Genomic DNA, 22,744 nt, shown 5'->3' with positions numbered 1-22,744 from the left:
ACAATACTAACCTAAATGACAGAGTGAAAAGAAAGCCTGCACAGAATGAAAAATATTCCAAAACATGCATCCTGTTTGCAACAAATCACTTACGTAATACTGCTAAAAATGTGGCAAAGAAATACACATTTTGTCCTGAATACAAAGCGTTATGTTTGGGGAAAATCCAACACTACACGTCACGGAGTCCTTGCCGAAAATGTGCAATAAGGGGTATGAAGAATTTGTGAAGGAACTGTAGATGTGAAAAAAATGACTAAAAAATAAATTTCTTAAAGAGATATAACTTCATGACATGATGGAAGACAAGACACTGAAAGGCACAAGGAGAGGGAAAAATATTTTAATAGTTTCAACACAAAACATTTTTATAAAATGTTACATTTTAAAACATTGGTATTACTGCAGTAATTTGTAAACAGACTTCTTTCTACACAGTAACATGATAGTTTAACCCTCACACACCCTGAATGAACAGTCAGGTCGGGATTCAGTCCGAAACTGCGTTGTAGCACGTTTGACATTTAAAGGTAATTTCTCATTGAACCAACCTCTGCAGCTTTTACCGTGAATGTGATCTCTGGGACCATTGCCTTTAAATGGAATGAACATTGGCTATACACATCTAACAACAGACCTCATTACAAAACAACCATTGTTCACTGAAGCAAAGACATAGGCTCCGTCCCAATGGCCCCCTATTCCCTACATAGTACACTACTTTTGACCATAGTGCACTAAATATGGAATAGGGTGTCATTTGGGACAGAAACAGTGATACAAGGACAATGAATAGTAAGCGCTGCTGTTCTAGAAAAGTAGTCACACCGATAGGAGACGAATGGTTAGGAAGTGATCGAGAGAAAAAACCTGACATGTTTGTACTGTTCTCAAGCACTCACCTAGTCAAAGATTTTGATAACTAAATCCCTTCCATCTGTGACCTAACCCTATAAATAAAGTGTATTATTCTCATTAAATTGAATAAAGGTAAAAGACATAGACCGATGACAGACTTCTCAACCAAGTCCGGATTCAATCCGAAACTTGTTGCAGCGTGGTTGTTGTTTAAAAGTAATTTCCATGTTGCAGCTTTTTCCTCAAGTTAGTAGTACTATAAAAAAAAGTAAAGTAGAACAAAAACACACAAGAAAGTAATAAAGCTACATATATGGTCAGTTCCAGGGTCCGTGCCAATCCCTTGAATGCGATCTCCGCAAACGTGGGGATATTGCCTTTAAAAGCTGCATTGTCTACAAGCAGGATCGGATTGAATCCCAGCCCAAGTCTCCTAAATAGAAAATGACATTCTTGGTTTCTAGTGAAGACATGTCTCAGGTATAAAATGTTTAAAGGATGCGTTGTTGTTCTTGTGCTTCTAGAAGATAGAAATAAAAGGACGTGATGAATGATGCTATATGTCCTACGCTGAGTAAGATTTATCAGTGTGTGTGTTTGTGTCTGTGTGCCATCTGATGCACATATTGGTTTTGTGCCTGTCTTCATCATCCATATAACCCTCAGCCTTGTGTGTGTTCATATCTGTGTTCGCATATGTGTTTGTGTGTGTTCGTGTGAATGTTTGCCCTCTGTCTTTTCATGCGTTTTCGTGTGTGTAAAGACAGCACTGTGTAATCCATTACCCTGTATCACCTGTGTGTGATTAAGCTTACAGTAGTTATATTGTTCCTTTTGTACTCCACAGTGTTTATATGAGTATATGTGTGTTTTTGAGCATGTGCTGTGTGTGTGTGTGCGTGCATGCATGCAAATGAATGGGTGAGCGCGTGCATGTATGGGTGTGTATTGGGGTGTAACGGTAGCAGTACAGAGACCTCGGGTCGTACTGTGAACTTTAATGAATACATTTTTTGAAATATATATGCTATGCCTACGCTGCGATGTATGCCTCGAGTAATTCTGTACTGAAAAAAAAACATTTCTGGCTATTCCCTTGAAACAACGACAGCCTATGCGCACGTTGTAATCAAAATTGTGATCTTAATTGGTGCACTTAAAAACTGTCATTTTGTGAGGCGCAGCCGGGAACTAGTTCTGTACAATGGCGGGTGGTGAGGTCGACAAATTAATTTTCCAATTCACACTCTGTTATGCTTACCACAGATGAATGGACCTCCAGGTATACAGAGCTACTTAACAGTGACAGCCCATCACATTACCTCGGAGTGGGAGATGAGAAGTACTGTGCTACAGACATGCTCTCTTTATGAGAGTCACACAAGTGAACATCTTTTTCTCTTTGTAAGAAAAACATTATTAGCATAGACCTATACAATGTCTGAGCCATTTTTACACATTGATTTCACACGCATATGGCACTTTATTTTAAATGTAGTTTTGATGAGTAATCATGTGTATACCGAACCGTGGGTTTGGTAAACCATTACACCTCTTGTGTGTACATTTCTGTGTGTGTGAGTGTGTGTGTGTGTTCAGAGCAGCCTGCCCAGTACCACTCCCGCTCTGTGTAGTGCCTCTCCTCTGATGATCTCCAGGAAGCCTAGTTTAGTCAGGAAGTCCAGCCTCATGCGATCTGTAGGCTGCATCTCACAGAACACACCATGAGAACCTGTAACACACACACACACAAACACACACCACACACACACACACACACACAGAGAGACAAAGAGTGAATAAGATGATCGTTGATAGAAATATGAGAGCGAGCAGAGAAGAGAAAGTAGAACATGTGTCAAACTCATTCCATTAAGGAAAAAACAAAACAAAATATCTCAGCCATCTGTGGAATGAGTTTGACACCCCTGAACTAGAACAACCAGAAAGACAAAGGTTACCTCCCAAATGGCACCATATTACATTTGTCCTGTTTCACACATGTACAAGTGTGTAACCTGTACAAGTCTGTGGTGTGAAATGGAAATCTGAAATGGAAATCTGCCAGGAATCAGCCATTATTGACGCCGACCCTAGAGCAATTAGGGTTATGTGCCTTGCTCAAGGGCAGATCGATATATTTTTCACCTAGTCGGCTCTGGGATTCAAAGTAGCAATCTTGCGGTTACTGTCCAACCACTAGGCTACCTGCCACCCTACACTCTAGGTTTTTTCGGTTTGTCCCCACAGGGGAACTTTTTTTGGTGCTAGGTAGAACCTTTTGAAGAGTTCTTCCAAGAACCCTCTATAAAACGATTCTACCAAGAAACATTTTATCATCTTACGTTTCTTCCTAGAACCTTCTATGAAGGGTTCTACATACTACAGTGAACTATAATATAAATATAGTAGTAAAATAAAACTGTAGTATATACTATAGTAATTAATGTAGTGTTTTTGCAGATTGTAGTATACTGTAGTATTTACTATAGTATTTTTCATTTATTATCTTTGACATAGAAGTGAAGGCTTTCTACTTGAGGAAACCTACTGGAGAAATACTAAAAAAGAGCATATTTCCATAACTTGTTGGTAGGTAGGACTGGGGTCAATGCAGATAGTCCGGGTAGCTATTTGGTTAACTATTTAACTAAATATTTATCAGACTTATGGCTTGGGCGTAGAAGCTGTTGAGGGTCCTGTTGGTTCCGGACTTGGTGCATCGGTAACGCTTACAATGCAGTAACAGAGAAAACAGTCTATGACTTGGGTGGCTGCAGTCGGTCAATTTTTAAGCCCTTATATTTTTATTTGTTTAACACTTTTTTGGTTACTATATGATTCCATGTGTGTTATTTCATAGTTATATGTCTTCACTAGTATTCTACATTTCTACAATGTAGAAAATAGTACAAATAAAGAAAAACCCTTGAATGAGTAGGTGTGTCCAAACGTTTGACTGGTACTGTAGGTCAGATTAAAAATCGATTTAATCCATTTTGAATTCAGGTTTAAACAAAACAAAATGTGGAATAAGTTTTTTTTATTATTATTTTTTATTTCACCTTTATTTAACGAGGTAGGCTAGTTGAGAACAAGTTCTCATTTGCAACTGTGACCTGTCCAAGATAAAGCGTAGCAATTCGACACATACAACAACACATGGAATAAACAAAACATACAGTCAATAATACAGTATAACAAAAGAAAACAAAAAGTCTATATACAGTGAGTGCAAATGAGGTAAGTTAAGGAAATACATAGGCCATGGTGGCGAAGTAGTTACAATATAGCAATTAAACACTGGAATGGTAGATTGGCAGAAGATGAATGTGCAGGTAGAGATACTGGGGTGTAAAAGGAAAAAAAAATACCAGTATGGGGATGAGGTAGGTAGATAGATGGACAGTTTACAGATAGGCTATGTACAGGTGCAGTGATCTGTAAGCTGGTCTGACAGCTGGTGCTTAAAGCTAGTGAGGGAGATGTGAGTCTCCAGCTTCAGAGATTTTTGCAATTCGTTCAAATCACGGGCAGCAGAGAACTGGAAGGAAAGACGACCAAATGAGGAATTGGCTTTGGGGGTGACCAGTGAGATATACCTGCTGGAGCGCGTGCTACGAGTGGGTGCTGCCATGGTGACCAGTGAGCTGGGATAAGGCGGGGCTTTACCTCGCAGAGACTTGTAGATAACCTGTAGCCAGTGGGTATGGCGACGAGTATGAAGCGAGGGCCAACCAACGAGATCGTACAGGTCGCAATGGTGGGTAGTGTATGGGGCTTTGGTGACAAAACTGATGGCACTGTGATAGACTGCATCCAGTTCGTTGAGTAGAGTGTTGGAGGCTATTTTATAGATGACATCACTGAAGTCGAGGATGGGTAGGATGGTCAGTTTTACGAGGGTATGTTTGGCAGCATGAGAGAAGGATGCTTTGTTGCGATATAGGAAGCCAATTCTAGATTTAATTTTGGATTGGAGATGCTTAATGTGAGTCTGGAAGGAGAGTTTACAGTCTAACCAGACACCCAGATATTTGTAGTTGTCCATGTATTCTAAGTCAGAGTCGTCCAGAGTAGTGATGCTGGACGGGCGAGCAGGTGCGGGCAGTGATCGATTGAAAAGCATGCATTTAGTTTTACTTGCGTTTAAGAGCAGTTGGAGGCCACGGAAGGAGAGTTGTATGGCATTGAAGCTCGTCTGGAGGTTAGTTAACACAGTGTCCAAGGAGGGGCCAGAGGTATGCAGAATGGTGTCGTCTGCGTAGAGGTGGATCAGAGAATCACCAGCACCAAGAGCAACATCATTGATGTATACAGAAAAGAGAGTCGGCCCGAGAATTTAACCCTGTGACACCCCCATAGAGACTGCCAGAGGTCCGGACAACAGGCCCTCCGATTTGACACACTGAACTCTATCAGAGAAGTAGTTGGTAAATCAGGCGAGGAAATCATTTGAGAAACCAAGGCTGTCGAGTCTTCCAATAAGAATTTATCGGTGGTGACAGTGTTTCCTAGCCTCAGAGCATTGGGCAGCTGGGAGGAGGTGCTCTTATTCTCCATGGACTTTACAGTGTCCCAGAACTATTTTGAGTTAGTACTACAGGATGCAAATTTCTGTTTTAAAAATATTGCCTTAGCTTTTCTAACTGCCTGTGTATATTTGTTCCTAACTTCCCTGAAAAGTTGCATATCACGGGGGCTACTCGGTGCTAATGCAGAACGCCACAGCATGTTTTTGTGCTGGTCAAGGGCAGACAGGTCTGGCGTGAACCAAGGACTATATCTATTCCTAGTTCTACATTTTTTGAGGGGGGCATGCTTATTTAACAACCTCTAGTGACACCCCACCCCGTGAACGGGACCGTTATCATCATCTGACACTAATTAGCATAACGCAACAGACATAAATCTTCCTAGAAAATATTCCTATTCATGAAAATCACAAGTGAAATATATTGGAACACAGCTTAGCCTTTTGTTAATCAGATTTTCAAAATATGCTTTACAGCCAATGCTAGACAAGCATTTGTGTAAGTTTATCATAGCCTAGTATAGCATTAGGCCTTGCTAGCAGCAGGCAAACTTGTCGCGGAAATCAGAAAAGCAATCAAATTAAATCGTTTACCTTTGATGAACTTCGGATGTTTTCACTCACGAGGTAGACACCAGGTAGACAGCCAAAGTTCATTTTTCCCAAAATATTATTTTTGTAGGCAAAATAGCTCCGTTTGTTCTTCACGTTTGGCTGAGAAATCGCCCGTAAATTGAGGTCACCACAACACCGAAAAATAATCCAAATTAGCGCCATAATATCGACAGAAACATGGCAAACGTAGTTTAGAATCCATCCTCAAGGTGTTTTTCTAATATCTCTTCGATAATATATCAGTCGGGAAAATTCATTTTTCACTCGGACCGATTGGAGTAATGGCTACCTCTGTATTTTACGCGAGAATCTCTCTCGGAGCCACCATGTGACCACTTACGCAATGTGGCTGCCTACGGCTATTCTTCAACAGAAATGCGTAAAACTACGTCACAATGTTGTAGACACCTTGGGGAATACGTAGAAAGCGTAAGCTCGTTGATGCTACATTCACAGCTGAATAGGGAGTCATTGGAACGCAGCGCTTTCAAAACCTGGGGCACTTCCGGATTGGATTTGTCTCAGGCTTTCACCTGCAACATCAGTTCTGTTATACTCACAGACAATATCTTTACAGTTTTGGAAACGTTAGTGTTTTCTATCAAAGCTGTCAATTATATGCATATTCTAGCATCTTTTCCTGACAAAATATCCCGTTTAAAAAGGGAGCGTTTTTTCCCCAAAAATGAAAATACTGCCCCCTAACACCAACAGGTTAAGATGGTGAGGAAGGCACTTTTAAAGAATAGCCAGGCATCATCTACTGACGGGATGAGGTCAATGTTATTCCAGGATACCTCGGCCATGTCGATTAGAAAGGTCTGCTCGCAGAAATGTTTCAGGGAGTGTTTGACAATGATGAGGGGTGGTCGTTTGGTCGCAGACCCATTACGGATGCAGGCAATGAGGCAGTGATCGCTGAGATCTTGATTGAAAACAGCAGAGGTGTATTTGGAGGGCGAATTAGTTAGGATGACATCTATGAGGGTGCCCGTGTTTACGGGCTCGTGTTTAGCACGAGCTCAGAAGATAGATGGGGGGCAATCAGTTCACATATGGTATCGTGTGCACAGCTGGGGGCAGAGGGAGGTCTATAGCAAGCGGCAACAGTGAGAGACTTGTTTCTGGAAAGGTGAATTTTTAGAAGTAGAAGCTCAAATTGTTTGGGTACAGACTTAGATAGTAATACAGAACCCTGCAGGCTATCTTTACAGTAGATTGCAACACCGCCCCCTTTGGCAGTTCTATCTTGGCGGAAAATGTTTTCAGGGTTTTTGGGGGTTTTCCTAAGCCAGGATTCAGACACGGCTAAGACATATGGGTTGGCAGAGTGTGCTAAACCAATGAGTAAAACAAACTTAGGGAGTAGGCTTCTAATGTTAACATGCATGAAACCAAGGCTTTTACGTTTACAGAAGTCAACAAATGAGAGCACCTGGGAGTGGAAATAGGCACTGCAGGATCTGGATTAACCTCCACATCACGAGAGGAACAGAGGAGAAGTAGGATAAGGGTACGGCTAAAGACTATACGAACTGGCTGTCTAGCACGTTCAGAACAGAGAGTAAAAGGAGCAGGTTTCTGGGTACGATAGCATAGATTCAAGGCATAGTGTACAGACAAAGGTAAGGTGAGTACATTGGAGGTAAACCTAGGCATTGAATAATGAAGAGAGAGATATAGTCTCTAGAGATGTTTAAACCAGGTGATGTCAGCGAGCGAAAAGTAGCTGGCTACACTCATACTACCCCTGACTATTAAACAAAAAGCTAAATGAACAATAAACTTCAGTGTCTCAACACTCTTAGTGAACTCTGTCGTTGTTCCACAAGATCACCTCAACCCAACCTACGTGTACCCTGCCAATATCCTTGCAGCCACACTACACGTGGATGCAGACAGTCCTGTACGGGGACGCGGGCAGTTCCAGAACACGGACATGAGCATTGCCACACAACTACACCAAGTCTTTACAGGGTGTTACATTCATCCCTCACTAGGAAAACCTGATGTCCGGGAAGTTATACATAAGATTAAGCATCACAATGAATTAAAACGCATAACACAGTTTACGACACACCTTGAGCTATAAGTTTACTTAACACTATGCAACAGTAAAGCACAGGCATATAAAAACACCCTCAAACCAAAAAGACTCTCAGAAATATGAGGTGTGTGTGGTGCAAGAAAACACTCTGTAATGAAGTGAAATTTGCAGCAAGAGAGACTCCTCTGTGTATGACTGATAGCGGAGTGTATTAAGGCATTCTTAGCTGGTCATAAGTGAGTTTAACCATTGGTTTAGTCTGTCTCTTCTCTGAGGGAACTGGGACTAAAAACTAATCTGAACTGGGGCCAAGGGATTGCAAGATTTCTGAACTGGGGCCAGGGACTACTGACTCGTCAGAGCTAGGGCTTGGGGTTAGTGAATCCTCTAAACTAGGGCTTGACACAAGAGACTGTTGCACACTAGGGCCATTTAACTATCCTCCAGAGGTCACTTCACTTTCATCTTCAGAGGGGCACTCCGGTTCAACTTGTGCTGAGAGGGAAGGACTTGTGTACTGGCATTGCTCCAGGGAAAATCCAACACTGGAGCTTCAGAGAATCCCATTTCCTCTTCCGAGCTTCCTTCATCTTCATTTATTCCTTCACCTTCATCCTCTCCTATAGCGAGGCCCAGAACTGCCTCCTCATCTTCATCAAATGCCAGGGCAGAAACTGAGACGGGCGATTTATGCTGTTGACATATCTCCATCCTCTATTTATGTTCTATGGTCTCACCGTCATATTCACCACTCAGCAGGCTAATGGGAAGCAAGTGGTCTCGTTGGAGCGTTCCCATAGGTCCTCCTCTCTTGGGATGTACTTGATATGTGAGCATTCCAGGTAGCCACTGCACTATAACGAGGTTCAGATTTCAACCTGTTGGCAATTTTGTGCTTTCCTGGGAGTCTCAAGTTCTGTACAAGGACACAACCACCAGGTTGTAGCTCTTGATGTCTCACCCTCTTGTCGTACCTTGTTTTGTTCATCTTGTTCCTGCTTGAAGCTGCCGTGGAGGCTAGTTGATAGGCCTCCTTTAGCTGTTCCCTTCAATTGGAGGTGTTCTTCAGGTAGTCTTGGTCAGAGCTGCCATCCGGGGTGACTCCTAAGCACAGATTAATGGGCAGTCTAGCCTCCCTCCCGAACATCTGGTAGTAAGGTGAGAATCCAGTAGTAATTTTGGGTGCAGTTGTAGGCATGGACTAGGTACACCAACTGCTGACTCCATGTGGAGTTCCTATTGGTGGGCCTCCCGGGTGGCGCAGTGGTTAAGGCCACACCAGAGTCTCTGGTGGCACAGCTGGCGCTGTACTGCAGCGCGAACCCAGAGACTCTGCCAATAACCCAGGCTCTGTCGTAACCGTCCGCGACTGGGAGGTCCGTGGGGCGACGCACAATTGGCCTCGTCTGGGTTAGGGAGGGTTTGGCCGGTAGGGATATCCTTGTCTCATCTCGCATCAGCGACACCTGTGGCGGGCCGGGCGCAGTGCGCTCTAACCAAGGTTGCCAGGTGCACGGTGTTTCCTCCGACACATTGGTGCGGCTGGCTTCCGGGTTGGATGAGCGCTGTGTTAAGAAGCAGTGCTGCTTGGTTGGGTATCGGAGGACGCATTACTTTCAACCTTCGTCTCTCCCGAGCCCGTACGGGAGTTGTAGCGATGTGACAAGATAGTAGCTACTAAAACAATTGGATACCACGAAATTGGGGAGAAAAAAATTGGGGAGAAAAAAAATAATAATAATAAAAGAGTTCCTATAGAGCAGTGCGCGTTTTCTTGAGGATGGTATGGCTATGTGAATGACTTCTTCATCCCAGCCAGCTGAAGGACCTCCCGGATGAGTCTACTTTCAAAGTCCCTGATCAGAGTTGATGCAGGAATTCAGGTCATAATGGACACTTAACAAAGCACCTTGGCCACAGTGCTGGCTTTCTGGTCTTTAGTGGGCATAGCGAGTGAAGTGATCTGTCATTAGAGTGATGTTACGAATACACACTGTCATTCTTCAGAGAGAGGAAGTCTATACACTCCAACTCTAGTGGGGCACATTGGTCATTTCCTGTTTTCACAGCTCCCATGACATGAGATATCACAGGATCACTCTGCTGGGCTCTCTCAAGCTCTGCAACATCCAGTTGAGACAGGTAAGGACTATGTGAACCTATGAGGTTCACGTGGGCATTAGGCAATGCTTCTGGGGTGACTCCTAACATCATGGCTGCACAGTTTTGGATGTCAGACGGTGTCACCTCCATAGCAATGGTCCGACAGTTGGCTTTGACACCAAGACCTGGAACTTCAATCCAGTCATCCTCTTGATTGCTGCAGGGGTGCGGTCTTCTATACAGTGCATCAATGTTGACTCAACCAGGATAGCACTCGAGCTTGAAATAGTTGACCAAAGCCACCAGCCATTTTTGTTATCTAGGCCGTCATTGAAAATAAGAATGTGTTCTTAATTGACATGCCTGGTTAAATAATGGTACAATAAATAAAAATTTAAAAACGTATTCAAAAGTTGCACTTGGAGTATTGTTATAATCTCCTAAAAGAAGAATAGTACCTTTAGGGACAACTCTAACAACAATTTGGTACATTGTGTTTGTACAAACCTTTGTTATTGACCAAATACTTATTTTCCACCATAATTTGCTAATAAATTCATTAAAAATCCTACAATGTGATTTTCTGGATTTCTTTTCTCATTTTGTCTGTCATAGTTGAAGTGTACCAACGATGAAAATTACAGGCCGCTCTCATTTTTAAGTGGGAGAACTTGCACAATTGGTGGCTGACTAAATACTTTTTTGCCCCACTGTATCTGAATACTCCTAAAATTATCCTTATTTATATGAAGCACCATAACTTGTGTTACCAATAAAATAAGAAAGGAGAAATTGGGCATCCTTGTTCATTTCCATGTCTAATATCTGTTCCATGGGATAATATAACAGAGCTGTTACTATTATTGTAAAGTGTCTTAATTACACTTTGAAAATATTGACCAAAACCCCAAAATCGAAAAGTCTCAAAAAGAACATTGTTAAACTGTATCAAATGCCTTGTAAAAGTCTACAAATAAAATAAAGCTATCTACAATAATGTGCTCATTGTAGTCTATCAAGTCCAATACTAGTTGAATATTATTACATATATGTCTGCCCTTCATAAAACCAGACTGGGGTATCATCAATGATTTGGTCAAGGCATCCATCTTTCTGCAAAGATAGATGCAAGTAGCTTTCCATCATTGTTCATTAATGTGATTGGTCTCCAATTTTCTAACATCATAGAATCTCTGTTTGGTTTGCGTATTACAGAAATGAGGCCTTGTGTCAAGGAAACAGGCAGGACCCCAAAACCAATTGCCTCCTTAAAAACATGAAATATAAATTCCACAATATCCTCCTGAAAATGTTAAAGAATTCCCTGGAGATTTGTTCTCTTTTAACTTGCTGATACATTTTTTATATTTCATTGATAGAAATAATTTCATCAAGACTTTTGGAAGACTTTAGCTATGAATTTTGCATAGTCTTTGACAGAGTCTAGAAAGGCAGATATGTCACTAGTAAGACAGGCATTGCTGGTATAAAGGTTACCATAGAATTCTGAAACATATTTTGAAATATCTTTGGGGGTTTTCATTTCCTTTGCCATCTATATTAAGCTTGTGAATAATGTAAATTCAGATTTTTTTTCTCTCTAAATTGCAAAAGTATTTTGTATTTTTTTTCCCACCTTCCTCCAACCATCTCCTTCTTGATCTTACAAATGCCCCTTTTCCTCTCTTCATACATTCAGTCCATTTCTAGTTGTAAAGAGAATAACTGACGCTTTCCTTCTTCATCAAGGTCCTCCATAGAGATTAGGGAAAGTATTTCCTTAAGTTTATCTTCCCTCAATCTTTTAAGTTAAGCAATTTCTTTACCTCTCTTTGTGGTTGTTTGTCTTATTTCATACTTCATTCATTCCCAATATTTCCCATAAGACTTAAATAGTTGGGCTTTCCTCCAATTGTCTTGTATATTATCTTTGGCATTCATCTTGAAATGATCATCTTCCAACAGCCTACTATTGAGTTTCCAATAACTCCGATTCGGTTTAGCTTCAGATCCATTAATATTTAAAGATAAGAATATAACTTTATGATCAGTAAGAATTGATTGTTCAATTGATTCCTTGACTACAGTATTATCTAATGAATTAGAAATCAACCAGAAGTGCATTCTTGACTGTCTGCACATGTCCTTGTTACTCCAAGTGAAGTCCTTTCTATCAGGATATTTAGATATGCAAATATCGACTAATCCAAGACCGAGACATAGATTATTAAACTCAGGATTAACAATGCTGGATCTGTTAGGAGGGGGATATCTGTCAGTCATCACATTAGATACAGAATTAAAATCTCCACCTAAGATCATTTTGATATCCAATAACGCTTCTTCAAATTCTTGAAATAATATCCTGTTGTTTTGTTTGTTGCTGGATGCATAAATATTCCCTAGTAAAAAAGTTTCATTGTTGAAATTCACTGGCAAAATTAATCAACGTCCAGAGTGGTGAGTCTTACTACTGATGACCTTCCCTTTAAAAGCACCTCTTAAAACTGCTATACCTGCAGAGTGGTTGTTGCCATATGATAGCCAGATATCGTTACCCCATTGATTTTTCCAAAAAGACAGACCGGAAGAACACGCATGAGTCTCTTGTAGAATGTAAACGTCTGCATTAAACCATTTGCAATACAGGAACATAGTTTTACGTTTGAGTATATTACAAATACCCCTGACATTAATTGAACAAAGAGATAAAGACCAAATTCAACCAATAACATTATTATGCTAACATAAGCTTTTCCTAAGGATATGTAACTCAAAAGGATTTCCATCCCATTATTATCCTCTCCAACAAAAACAAACAAATATAGGTCATAAAGTTAACAAATAATTCTTACTCCCACAAGGGGGAGACATTGTGTAGACTTTACAATAAGCAGTTATTCACCTATAGTTAGTGTTCAGTTTACCAGTTCTCAGGTCAGCCTTTTCTCATTTAAGTGTTTGTGTACATTTTGTATAATAAAAGGCAGCTTTTCACCTGGGAATTAGGCAGTTTTTTGGCCTGCCAGTTCTGTCCGAGTTAGACTGGCTCTCTCTCAAATGTTCAGATTTGGACGCATTTCTTTCCCATCGATGATCACTCTTGCACCGATAAAAAAAATAAGTTTTCCCTGCCTTTTGAGCTGCAGCCACAGTTTCTCTCTTGTCACTTTGTCCGCTGAGGTCAGATCCTCATGAACCTCAAATTTTGCTTGATGAGGAACTCCCAATTCTTCGCTCGCCTCCAGAGAAGATCACGTGTAGATCTGTTGGTGAGCTGGATGGTTGTCCTCGGTCTCTTGTCTTGATCCTTACACATAACCATAAACTTCTGGTGTAGAAACCAGAGTGTGGCACTTCTGATTTCCATAGGATACTTGAGGATTAACAATATTTCTAGTTTCGAAGTCAGAACCCATCACACAGCATTGTTGAAAACTCGTTTCTGATTGGCTAGAATGCATTCTAGAATGACAATTAAAAAAAGATAATGGGAAAGTTGGAAAAGATATCGGGACACCTTGCAATCATGATGCAATATGCGCCTACTCATGCAGACTGCACTTGCTGTAAAGTTAGAGCTTCTAACCAACAACTGCACAAATGCAGGTCCTATGAGGAAACCCGATTTGTGGCCCACGTGAGAAAAACATTTAAACGTGTTAACCCTCGCAAGGCTGTCAGCCCACGTCCTCAGAGCATGCGCAGACCAGCTGGCTGGTGTGTTTACGGACACATTCAATCAACCCCTATCCCAGTCCCCACATGCTTCAAGATGGCCACCATTAGTTCAGTTACCTTAGCTTTATTGGAAACAGGAACAAACGACTATTGCCGCATAGCACTCACTTCTGTTACCATAAAGTGCTTTGAGAGACTAGTCAAGGATCATATCACCTCCATCCTACCTGTCACCCCAGACCCACTCCAATTTGCTTACTGCCCCAATAGGTCCACAGACAATGCAATCGTCATCACACTGCACACTGCCCTATCCCATCTGGACAAATCAAATCAAATTCTATTTGTCACATACACATGGTTAGCAGATGTTAATGCGAGTGTAGCGAAATGCTTGTGCTTCTAGTTCTGACAATGCAGTAATAACCAACAAGTAATCGAACTAACAATTCCAAAAAACTACTGTCTTATACACAGTGTAAGGGGATAAAGAATATGTACATAAAGATATATGAATGAGTGATGGTACAGAGCAGCATAGGCAAGATACAGTAGATGGTATCGAGTACAGTATATACATATGAGATGAGTATGTAAACAAGTGGCATAGTTAAAGTGGCTAGTGATACATGTATTACATAAGGATGCAGTAGATGATATAGAGTACAGTATATACGTATACATATGAGATGAATAATGTAGGGTATGTAAACATTATATTAGGTAGCATTGTTTAAAGTGGCTAGTGATATATTTTACATAATTTCCCATCAATACCTATATAAGAATGCTGTTTATTGACTACAGCTTAGCATTCAATACCATAGTACCCTCCAAACTCATCATTAAGCTAGAGACCCTTGGTCTCGACCCCACCCTGTGCAACTGGGTCCTGGACTTCCTGACGGGCCACTCCCAGGTGGTGAAGGTAGGAAACAACATCTACACTCCGCTGATCCTCAACACTGGGGCCACACAAGGGTGCGTTCTCAGCTCCCACCTGTACTCCCTGTTCACCCACGACTGCGTGGCCATGCACGTCTCCAACTCAATCATCAAGTTCGCAGACGACACAACAGTGGTAGGCTTGATTACCAACAACGACGAGAAAGCCTATAGGAAGGAGGTGAGGAAAATAACCTTTCACTCAATGTCAGCAAAACAAAAGAGATGATCGTGGACTTCAGGAAACAGCAAAGGGAGCACCCCCCTATCCACATTGATGGGACAGCAGTGGAGAAGGTGGAAAGTTTTAAGTTCCTCTGTGTACATATCACCCACAAACTGAAATAGTCCACGCACACAGACAGTGTGGTGAAGGACAAAAAATGTGGCATGTCACTGAAAACACTCACTAACTTTTATAGGTGCACAATTGAGAGCATCCTGTCGGGCTGTATCACCACCTGGCACGGTAACTGCAAAGCCCACAACCACAGGGCTCTTCAGAGGGTGGTGCGGTCTGCACAACGCATCACTGGGGGCAAACTACCTGCCCTCCAAGACACCTACAAAACCAGATGTCACAGGAAGGCAAAAACAATAATAAAGGACAATAACCACCTGAGCCACTACCTGTTTTACCCCGCTTCCATCCAGAAGGCAAGGTCAGTACAGGTGCATCAAAGCTGGGACAGAGAGATAGAAGCTGTTTTTCAAACTCAAGGCCATCCGATTGTTAAACAGCCACCACTAGCACAGAGAGGCGGCTGCCTACCTACAGACTTGATATCATTGGCCACTTTAATAAATGGAACACATGCCACTTTAATTATACCAGTTTAAGAATGTTTACATATCTCACATTACTCATGCCATATGTACAGTTGAAGTCGGAAGTTTACATACACTTAGGTTGGAGTCATTAAAACTCGTTTTTCAACCACTCCACACATTTCTTGTTAACAAACTATAGTCGGTTAGGACATCTACTTTGTGCATGACAAGTAATTTTCCAACAATTGTTTACAGACAGATTATTTCACTTATAATTCACTGTAACACAATTCCAGTGGGTCAGAAGTTCACATACACTAAGTTGACTGTGCCTTTAAACAACTTGGAAAATTCCAGAAAATTATGTCATGGCTTTAGAAGCTTCTGATAGGCTAAGGAGGTGTAGCTGTGGATGCATTTCAAGGCCTACCTTCAAACTCAGTGCCTTTGCTTGACATCATGAGAAAATCAAAAGAAATCAAAAGAAATCAGCCAAGACCTCTGAAAAAACATTGTACAGGTTCAAAAGTATCTATAGCCACAGTAAAACGAGTCATATATATATATATATATATATATATATTATATATATATATATATATATTATATATATATATATATATATATATATATATTATATATTATATATATATATATATATATATATATATATATATATATATATATATATATATATATATATATATATATATATATATATATATATATATATATATATGGCGATATATCAATATATTGCCATAAAAAAGCCAGACTACGGTTTGAAACTGCACATGGGGACAAAGATTGTACTTTTGGAGAAATGTCCTCTGGTTTGATGAAACAAAAATAGAACTGTTTGGCCATAATGACCATAATTATGTTTGGAGGGAAAAGGGGGAGGCTTGCAAGCCGAAGAACACCATCCCAACCGTGAAGAACGGGGGTGTCAGTATCATGTTGTGGGGGTGCTTTGCTGCAGGAGGGTGCACTTCACAAAATAGATAGTATCATGAGGGAGGAAAAGTATGTGGATATATTGAAGCAACATCTCAAGACATCAGTCAGGAAGTTAAAGCTTGGTCGCAAATGGGTCTTCCAAATGGACAATGACCACCAAGCACACTTCCAAAGTTGTGTGAAAATGGCTTAAGGACAACAAAGTCAAGGTATTGGAGTGGCCATCACAAAGCCTTGACTTCAATCCCATAGAAAATTTGCAGGCAGAACTGAAAAGGCGTGTGCAAGCAAGGAGGCCTACACAAGCTCTGTCAGGAGGAATGGGCCAAAATTCACCCAACTTATTGTGGGAAGCTTGTGGAAGGCTACCCAAAACGTGTGACAAAAGTTAAACAATTTAAAGGCAATGCTACCAAATACTAATTGAGTATTTGTAAACTTCTGACCCACTGGGAATGTGATGAAAGAAATAAAAGCTGAAATAAATCATACTCTCTACTATTATTCTGACATTCACATTCTTAAAATAAAGTGGTGATCCTAACTGACCTAAAACAGGGAATCTTTACTAGGATTAAATACCAGGAATTGTGAAAAACGGAGTTTAAATGTATTTGGCTAAAGTGTATGTAAACTTCCGACTTCAACTGTATATACTGTATCCTTCACTATACATTCTTTACTATTATTGCATCTTAGCCGCTCTGTCACTGCTCATCCATATATTTTATACTTATATATTCTTATCCCATTCCTTTACTAAATTGTGTGTATTAGGTTTTGTTGCGTTATTTGTTAGATATTAGGTATTGTTGTGAAATTGTTAGATATTACCTGTTAGATACTGCTGCACTGTCAGATCTAGAAGCATAAGCATTTTCGGTACACTCTCAATAACATCTGCTAACCATGTGTATGTGACCAATAAAATTTGATTTGATTTGAAAAACATAGATAGCCAGCAGCATTTATTTGTTTTTGAGCATCTGATGATCTAAGATGGTGAGAGATGAACATGAATTTCTCTGGTCCCTACTGTTGCAGTCATGACGCAAGTGGCACTTTGCTGTCAAATATTCCCAAATGTTTCTAGTTTGACCAGCTGTTGTCAGCAACTACTATTTTTTTATTTGGCAGTCATATTGGCAGGTTTGCTAGCAACAAACAATTTAGCTAGCTTCTAGCCTAGAGTTTGATATGCAATGCGATCTCCTCATAATGAACAGTGCTGAGTGTCCTGACGAGAAGAAAAACTTTTATAGCTATGCCAGGCAAAATCAAGCATCATCAGCTCATTGTTACGGATGTATCCAAATGAATGTAAATAGAAAACAGCTTAAACAAACTCAAACGCAGCTACTTCGCTGTAATTCTGGTTGCAGAGGTGACTGTGTTAGCCGTAGCTAGTTGGCTAGCTAGGAAGCAAGGGACAATAACGTTTCCACCAAGCATGGCAACAGAACATATAGAACAAACAACTGGGCTGCGACCATAAATATCAAAATACTGGGACCTGAGCAACCAAAATATGAAGAAGTATGAATTGTCTTTTAAAAATGTAAATATCAACACAAAATATTTATTTCTACCCCTAAATGTGTGCTTCAGTATGATTTTCTTTGCCAACTGTGGTATTCGCGGGCCAAACGCCTCCGTTATGCACATTACCTTGGAAAAATTTACTCCGCAAAGGGACTCGGCTCCAACCTTGTGCCGCTACGTCGTCCATTATTTCCAAGGTAATGTACAGAATGTCTGTGTTTTCCCTTACATAAGTGAATTTGAACTGATGACACCTTCAAATAGGGGGACTAGATACATAAAGTGCTTTCATTTCTAAATAGTAAAACAAATTTGCATGAAAATATCCTAAAATAAAAAGGTGTTAATATGAAACATTTGATCTCAAATCCAAAATGCTGGAGTATAGAGCCAAATTATACGTTTTAGCTTCACTGTCCAAATATATATATATACGCAGGGGAGTCTATAACCAATAAATAATTCAATAAATCATTGTAACTTTTTATACCTGGGCCTAAACCATCGAGGACAGACAGTTATCCTCAAAAGGCAATGCATGTACCACACTCACCCACACACACAGTGGGCTTTCAGTGCAGTAAATAAAGCTGTCAGCAGGCAGCGGGTTCACACTGACGTCCACTTACACACACACACACCACACTCACTCAACCCATCGCCACACACACACTCTCACCATTGGCTTTAAGGGCAGTGAGGAGTGCGGTTAGCAGGCAGCGGGTCACACTGATGTCCACCAGGTCAGGCAAAGCGTCCAGACGGAGCTGGGAGGGAAAGTGGTAGAGAAGAGAGTCTGGGTATTCCCCTTGGTCCTCCTCCATCTGCTGCAACACCTCCTACAGGACAGGAGGGGAACTGGAGTTAGATAATACATAAGAAAGAGGGATGGGGATGGGGGGGAGAGCAGGTTGGAGAGAGAGATGGAGAGAGGGAAGGGGAGAGGGATAGAGAGCGGGATGGGGGAGAGAATGAGTGTGTGTGTGTTATGTGTGTGTTCTTACCTGCGTGTGTGTTTGTTTGTTCTAACCTGTGAGTTGGCATGTCCGGTGCGTGGTGGGTATTTATCTCTCATGGCGGGCATCCAGCAAGTCTGGCAGCGCTTGGCAAAGGAACGAACATCTACGACACCCAACACACACCCACACACACCTAGCTCATCCTCCAGCACCATGCTGTACTCAGGACACAAAGTCAGGCAGGGCCCCAGACACCTGCAGGGACACACGCATGCATATAAATACACAGGCACACAAACTGTTGATAATTTGTCCTCAAGCTTGCACGCTCAGAGACACATACCCTTTTGACACTATTCTGCCGACCTGAACCATGCATAACAAAGCCAGCTCAGTACAGCTTGGCTCGACTCATAGCATAGGAACAGACACACACACACACACCTGTCTCCGATGAGGTCAGGATGTGCTGGGCTGGAATCAGGGCTCCCCTGGGCTCCCTGTTGAAGCTGGCGCACCATACAATACAGCTCCGCCTAGGGGACAGGAGGTATAATACGAGTGGTGTTTAACCTTTTCCCCATCCCTAGCAAACACAGCTGATTTAAACTAATTGCATTCTAAACTGAAGATCATGATTAGTTGATTGTTGGAGTCAGGTGTGTTAGCTGGGGCTGGGGCAAAAGTGTGACACCAATCAGGCCCCTGAGAACTGGAGTTGCAAGTCCCTGGTCTAGGGTATTGGCAGCTCTCGACCATAGAACCGTCATGGGCTTAATATATAACATAATAATATATAACAAAAATAATGTATACACACAGAAAGTCACCATAAAATACAGAGTCAGTCAGCTGACAGAACGATGTGTGTGTGTGTGTGTGTGTGTGTGTGAGTGAAAATGTCCTCTCACCTTGTCCTTGTTGTGGTAGGGTCGTATGTTGTAGAGTCGTGAGGTGGGGAAGAGAGGAGGAGGGTGGCTGAACAGTTCACTGTTACTGCCTATAGGTAGAAGCATCTGTAGGACAGACATAAAATGTCAAACAAGCTCGTGAAAGTAAGCAAGACACAATACATGGAAAATTAATGTATTTTAAATGAATATATTCTCTTATACATGCGCTTAAATTATACGACATAATACACACAGACTGGACTTTATGCAAACTGGAAACCACATATCCTGAGGCCAAATTTATTGTAGCTGGGATTTTTAGAAAGCAAATTTGAGGAAAACTTTACCGAAGTTCTATCAACACATTGACTGTAGTACTCGTGCTGCTAAAACACTCAACCACTGCTACTCCAACTTCCAGGATATCTACAAGGCCCTCCCCCGCCCTCCCTTTGGCAAATCTGATCACGACTCCATTTTGCTCCTCCCTTCCTATAGGCAGAAACTTAAACAGGAAGTACCCGTGTTAAGGACTATTCAACGCTGGTCTGACCAATCGGAATAAGAATGCTGTTCATTGACTATAGCTCAGCATTCAACACCATAGTACCACCATAGTAGCTCATCATTAAGCTCAAGGCCCTGGATCTGAACCCCGCCCTGTACAACTAGGTCCTGGACATCCTGACCGGCCACCCCCAGGTGGTGAAGGTAGGAAACAACACCTCCACTGTGCTGATCCTCAAGACTGGGGCCCCACAAGGATGTGTGCTCAGGCCCCTCCTGTACTCCCTGTTCACTCATGACTGCGTGGCCACACACGCCTCCAACTCAATCATCAAGTTTGCAGACGACACAACAGTAGTAGTCCTGATTACCAAAAATGACGAGACCTGGGAGTGTGGTGCCAGGAAAATAAACGCTCACCCAACAGCAACAAAACTAAGGAGTGAATCGTGGACTTCAGGAAACAGCAGAGGGAGCACCCCCCATCCACATCAACGGGACCATAGTGTAGAAGGTGGAAAGTTTCAAGTTTCTCAGCGTACACATCACTGACAAACTGAAATGGTCCACCCACACAGACAGTGTGGTGAAGAAGGCTGTATCACAACCGACCGTGATTGGGAGTCCCATAGGGCGGCGCACAATTAGCCCAGCGTCGTCCTGGTTTTGCCGGTGTAGGCCTGATTGTAAATATGAATTTGTTCTTAACTGATTTGCCTACTTAAATAAAGGTTTAAAAAATGAATAAAAATAAAACAGGAGGCTGAAGAATTTGGCTTGAAACCTAAAACCCTCAAACTTTTACAGATGCATAATTGAGAGCATCCTGGCAGGCTGTATCACCGCCTGGTACGGCAAAAGCAGCGCACGCAACCGCAGGGCTCTCCAGAGGGTGGTGCGTTCTGCCCAACACATCACCGGGGGCAAGGTACCTGCCCTCCAGGACACCTACAGCATCCGATGTCACAGGAAGGCCAAAAAGATCATCAAGGACAACAAACACCCGAGCCACTGCCTGTTCAACTTGCTATCATCCAGAAGGCGAGGTCAGTACAGGAGCATCAAAATGGGACCGAGAGACTGAAGAAGAGCTTCTATCTCAAGGCCATCAGGCTGTTACATAGCCATCACTAGCACATTAGAGGATGCTGTCCTATATACATTGACTTGAAATCACTGGCCACTTTAATAATGTTAACATATTTTGCATCAGTCATCTCATATGTATATACTGTATCTTATTTCACTATATCTTAGTCTATGCTGCTCTGACATTGCTCATCCAAATATTTATATATTCTTAATTCCATTCCTTGTGTGTATTGTTAGATATTACTGCACTGTTGGAGCTAGAAACACAAGCATTTTGCTACACCCACAATAACATCTGCTAAAGACGTTCATGTGACATAAGATTTGTTTGACACATACACATACAGACACACACACACACGGTCCTACCTGCAACTCTCCGGACACTCCCCCTTTGAACACCCAGGGTTCTGACTCCACCCCCAGTAACTCTGCCCCCGTGGTCGTCCCGCACCCTATCATAGATGAGAACCCACCTGTCAATCACACAGCATTTAAGGAAGACCATGCCCAATTCCATAACGACCCAATGAGGGTTCAGGGTTGAAGGATCAGGGGTCAAAGACAGTGGAGGGGTCAGGGGTTGGGGTTGAGGGATCAGGGTTGAGGGGTCAGGAGTCACCTCTACTCACAGTGGAAGCAGTTCCTCCAGGAACCCAACGGAGAGCTGTCACTCAACACACGCCCATCTTAGACAGAAAGAGAGAGAGGGGGGAGGACAGATAAAGGGAGAGGTGGAGAGAAAGAGAGTATAGTAAATCTTACAGTGTATGCTTTATCCAAGTTTAAAATGTTTTTTCTGCCCCTCTCTCGCTCTCCTACTCCCTCCCTCCCCCCTCTACTCACCGAGCCAGCAGATAAAGGCCTTGGCCACCAGTGCAGTGTTTCTGAGGTCCCATACGTAAGGGTAAAGGTCATACAGCACGGCCTTGCGCACTCCACTCACAACACTACTATGCAGCGCTGCAATCTCCTCACACACACCTAGGAACCCAGCCGCTCGGCCACGCCACTCCTCCGCCTGCAACACATACACACAAGCATGAAGGCACACACACACACACACAAGCATGCAGACACACACACACACACACACACACAGGTGCACACACATTACCTCGTACCCTTGCACTCGGTACTGGTCTACCGTTTATATAGCCATGTTATCGTTACTCATTGTGTATTTATTCCCAGTGTTATTATCTTTCTATTCTTTTCTGTTTCTCTCTGCATTGTT

General features: G+C 41.9%; 1 protein-coding gene across 2 annotated transcripts in view; it reads right to left on the bottom strand.

Annotated features, from left to right (window-relative positions):
• Nucleotides 1-327: 327 nt before the first annotated feature.
• The window catches only part of si:dkey-183c6.8 (protein O-GlcNAcase), a 53,593-nt gene continuing 31,176 nt past the window's right edge, over nucleotides 328-22,744 (bottom strand). For both annotated transcript variants that reach the window (XM_020491237.2, XM_020491238.2), the window contains exons 11-18: nucleotides 22,354-22,528; nucleotides 22,140-22,196; nucleotides 21,877-21,962; nucleotides 19,927-20,031; nucleotides 19,460-19,551; nucleotides 19,087-19,270; nucleotides 18,736-18,895; nucleotides 328-2,590 (exon numbers count right to left, since the gene is read on the bottom strand). In XM_020491237.2, coding sequence (XP_020346826.1) covers nucleotides 2,454-2,590; nucleotides 18,736-18,895; nucleotides 19,087-19,270; nucleotides 19,460-19,551; nucleotides 19,927-20,031; nucleotides 21,877-21,962; nucleotides 22,140-22,196; nucleotides 22,354-22,528 — 996 coding nt within the window. In that variant the 3' untranslated portion in view covers nucleotides 328-2,453. The remainder of the gene's footprint in view (nucleotides 2,591-18,735; nucleotides 18,896-19,086; nucleotides 19,271-19,459; nucleotides 19,552-19,926; nucleotides 20,032-21,876; nucleotides 21,963-22,139; nucleotides 22,197-22,353; nucleotides 22,529-22,744) is intronic.

This window comes from Oncorhynchus kisutch, linkage group LG9, assembly GCF_002021735.2.
Source record: "Oncorhynchus kisutch isolate 150728-3 linkage group LG9, Okis_V2, whole genome shotgun sequence".
Classification (NCBI taxonomy): domain Eukaryota; kingdom Metazoa; phylum Chordata; class Actinopteri; order Salmoniformes; family Salmonidae; genus Oncorhynchus; species Oncorhynchus kisutch.
This window is presented reverse-complemented; position numbering and strand designations above follow the sequence as displayed.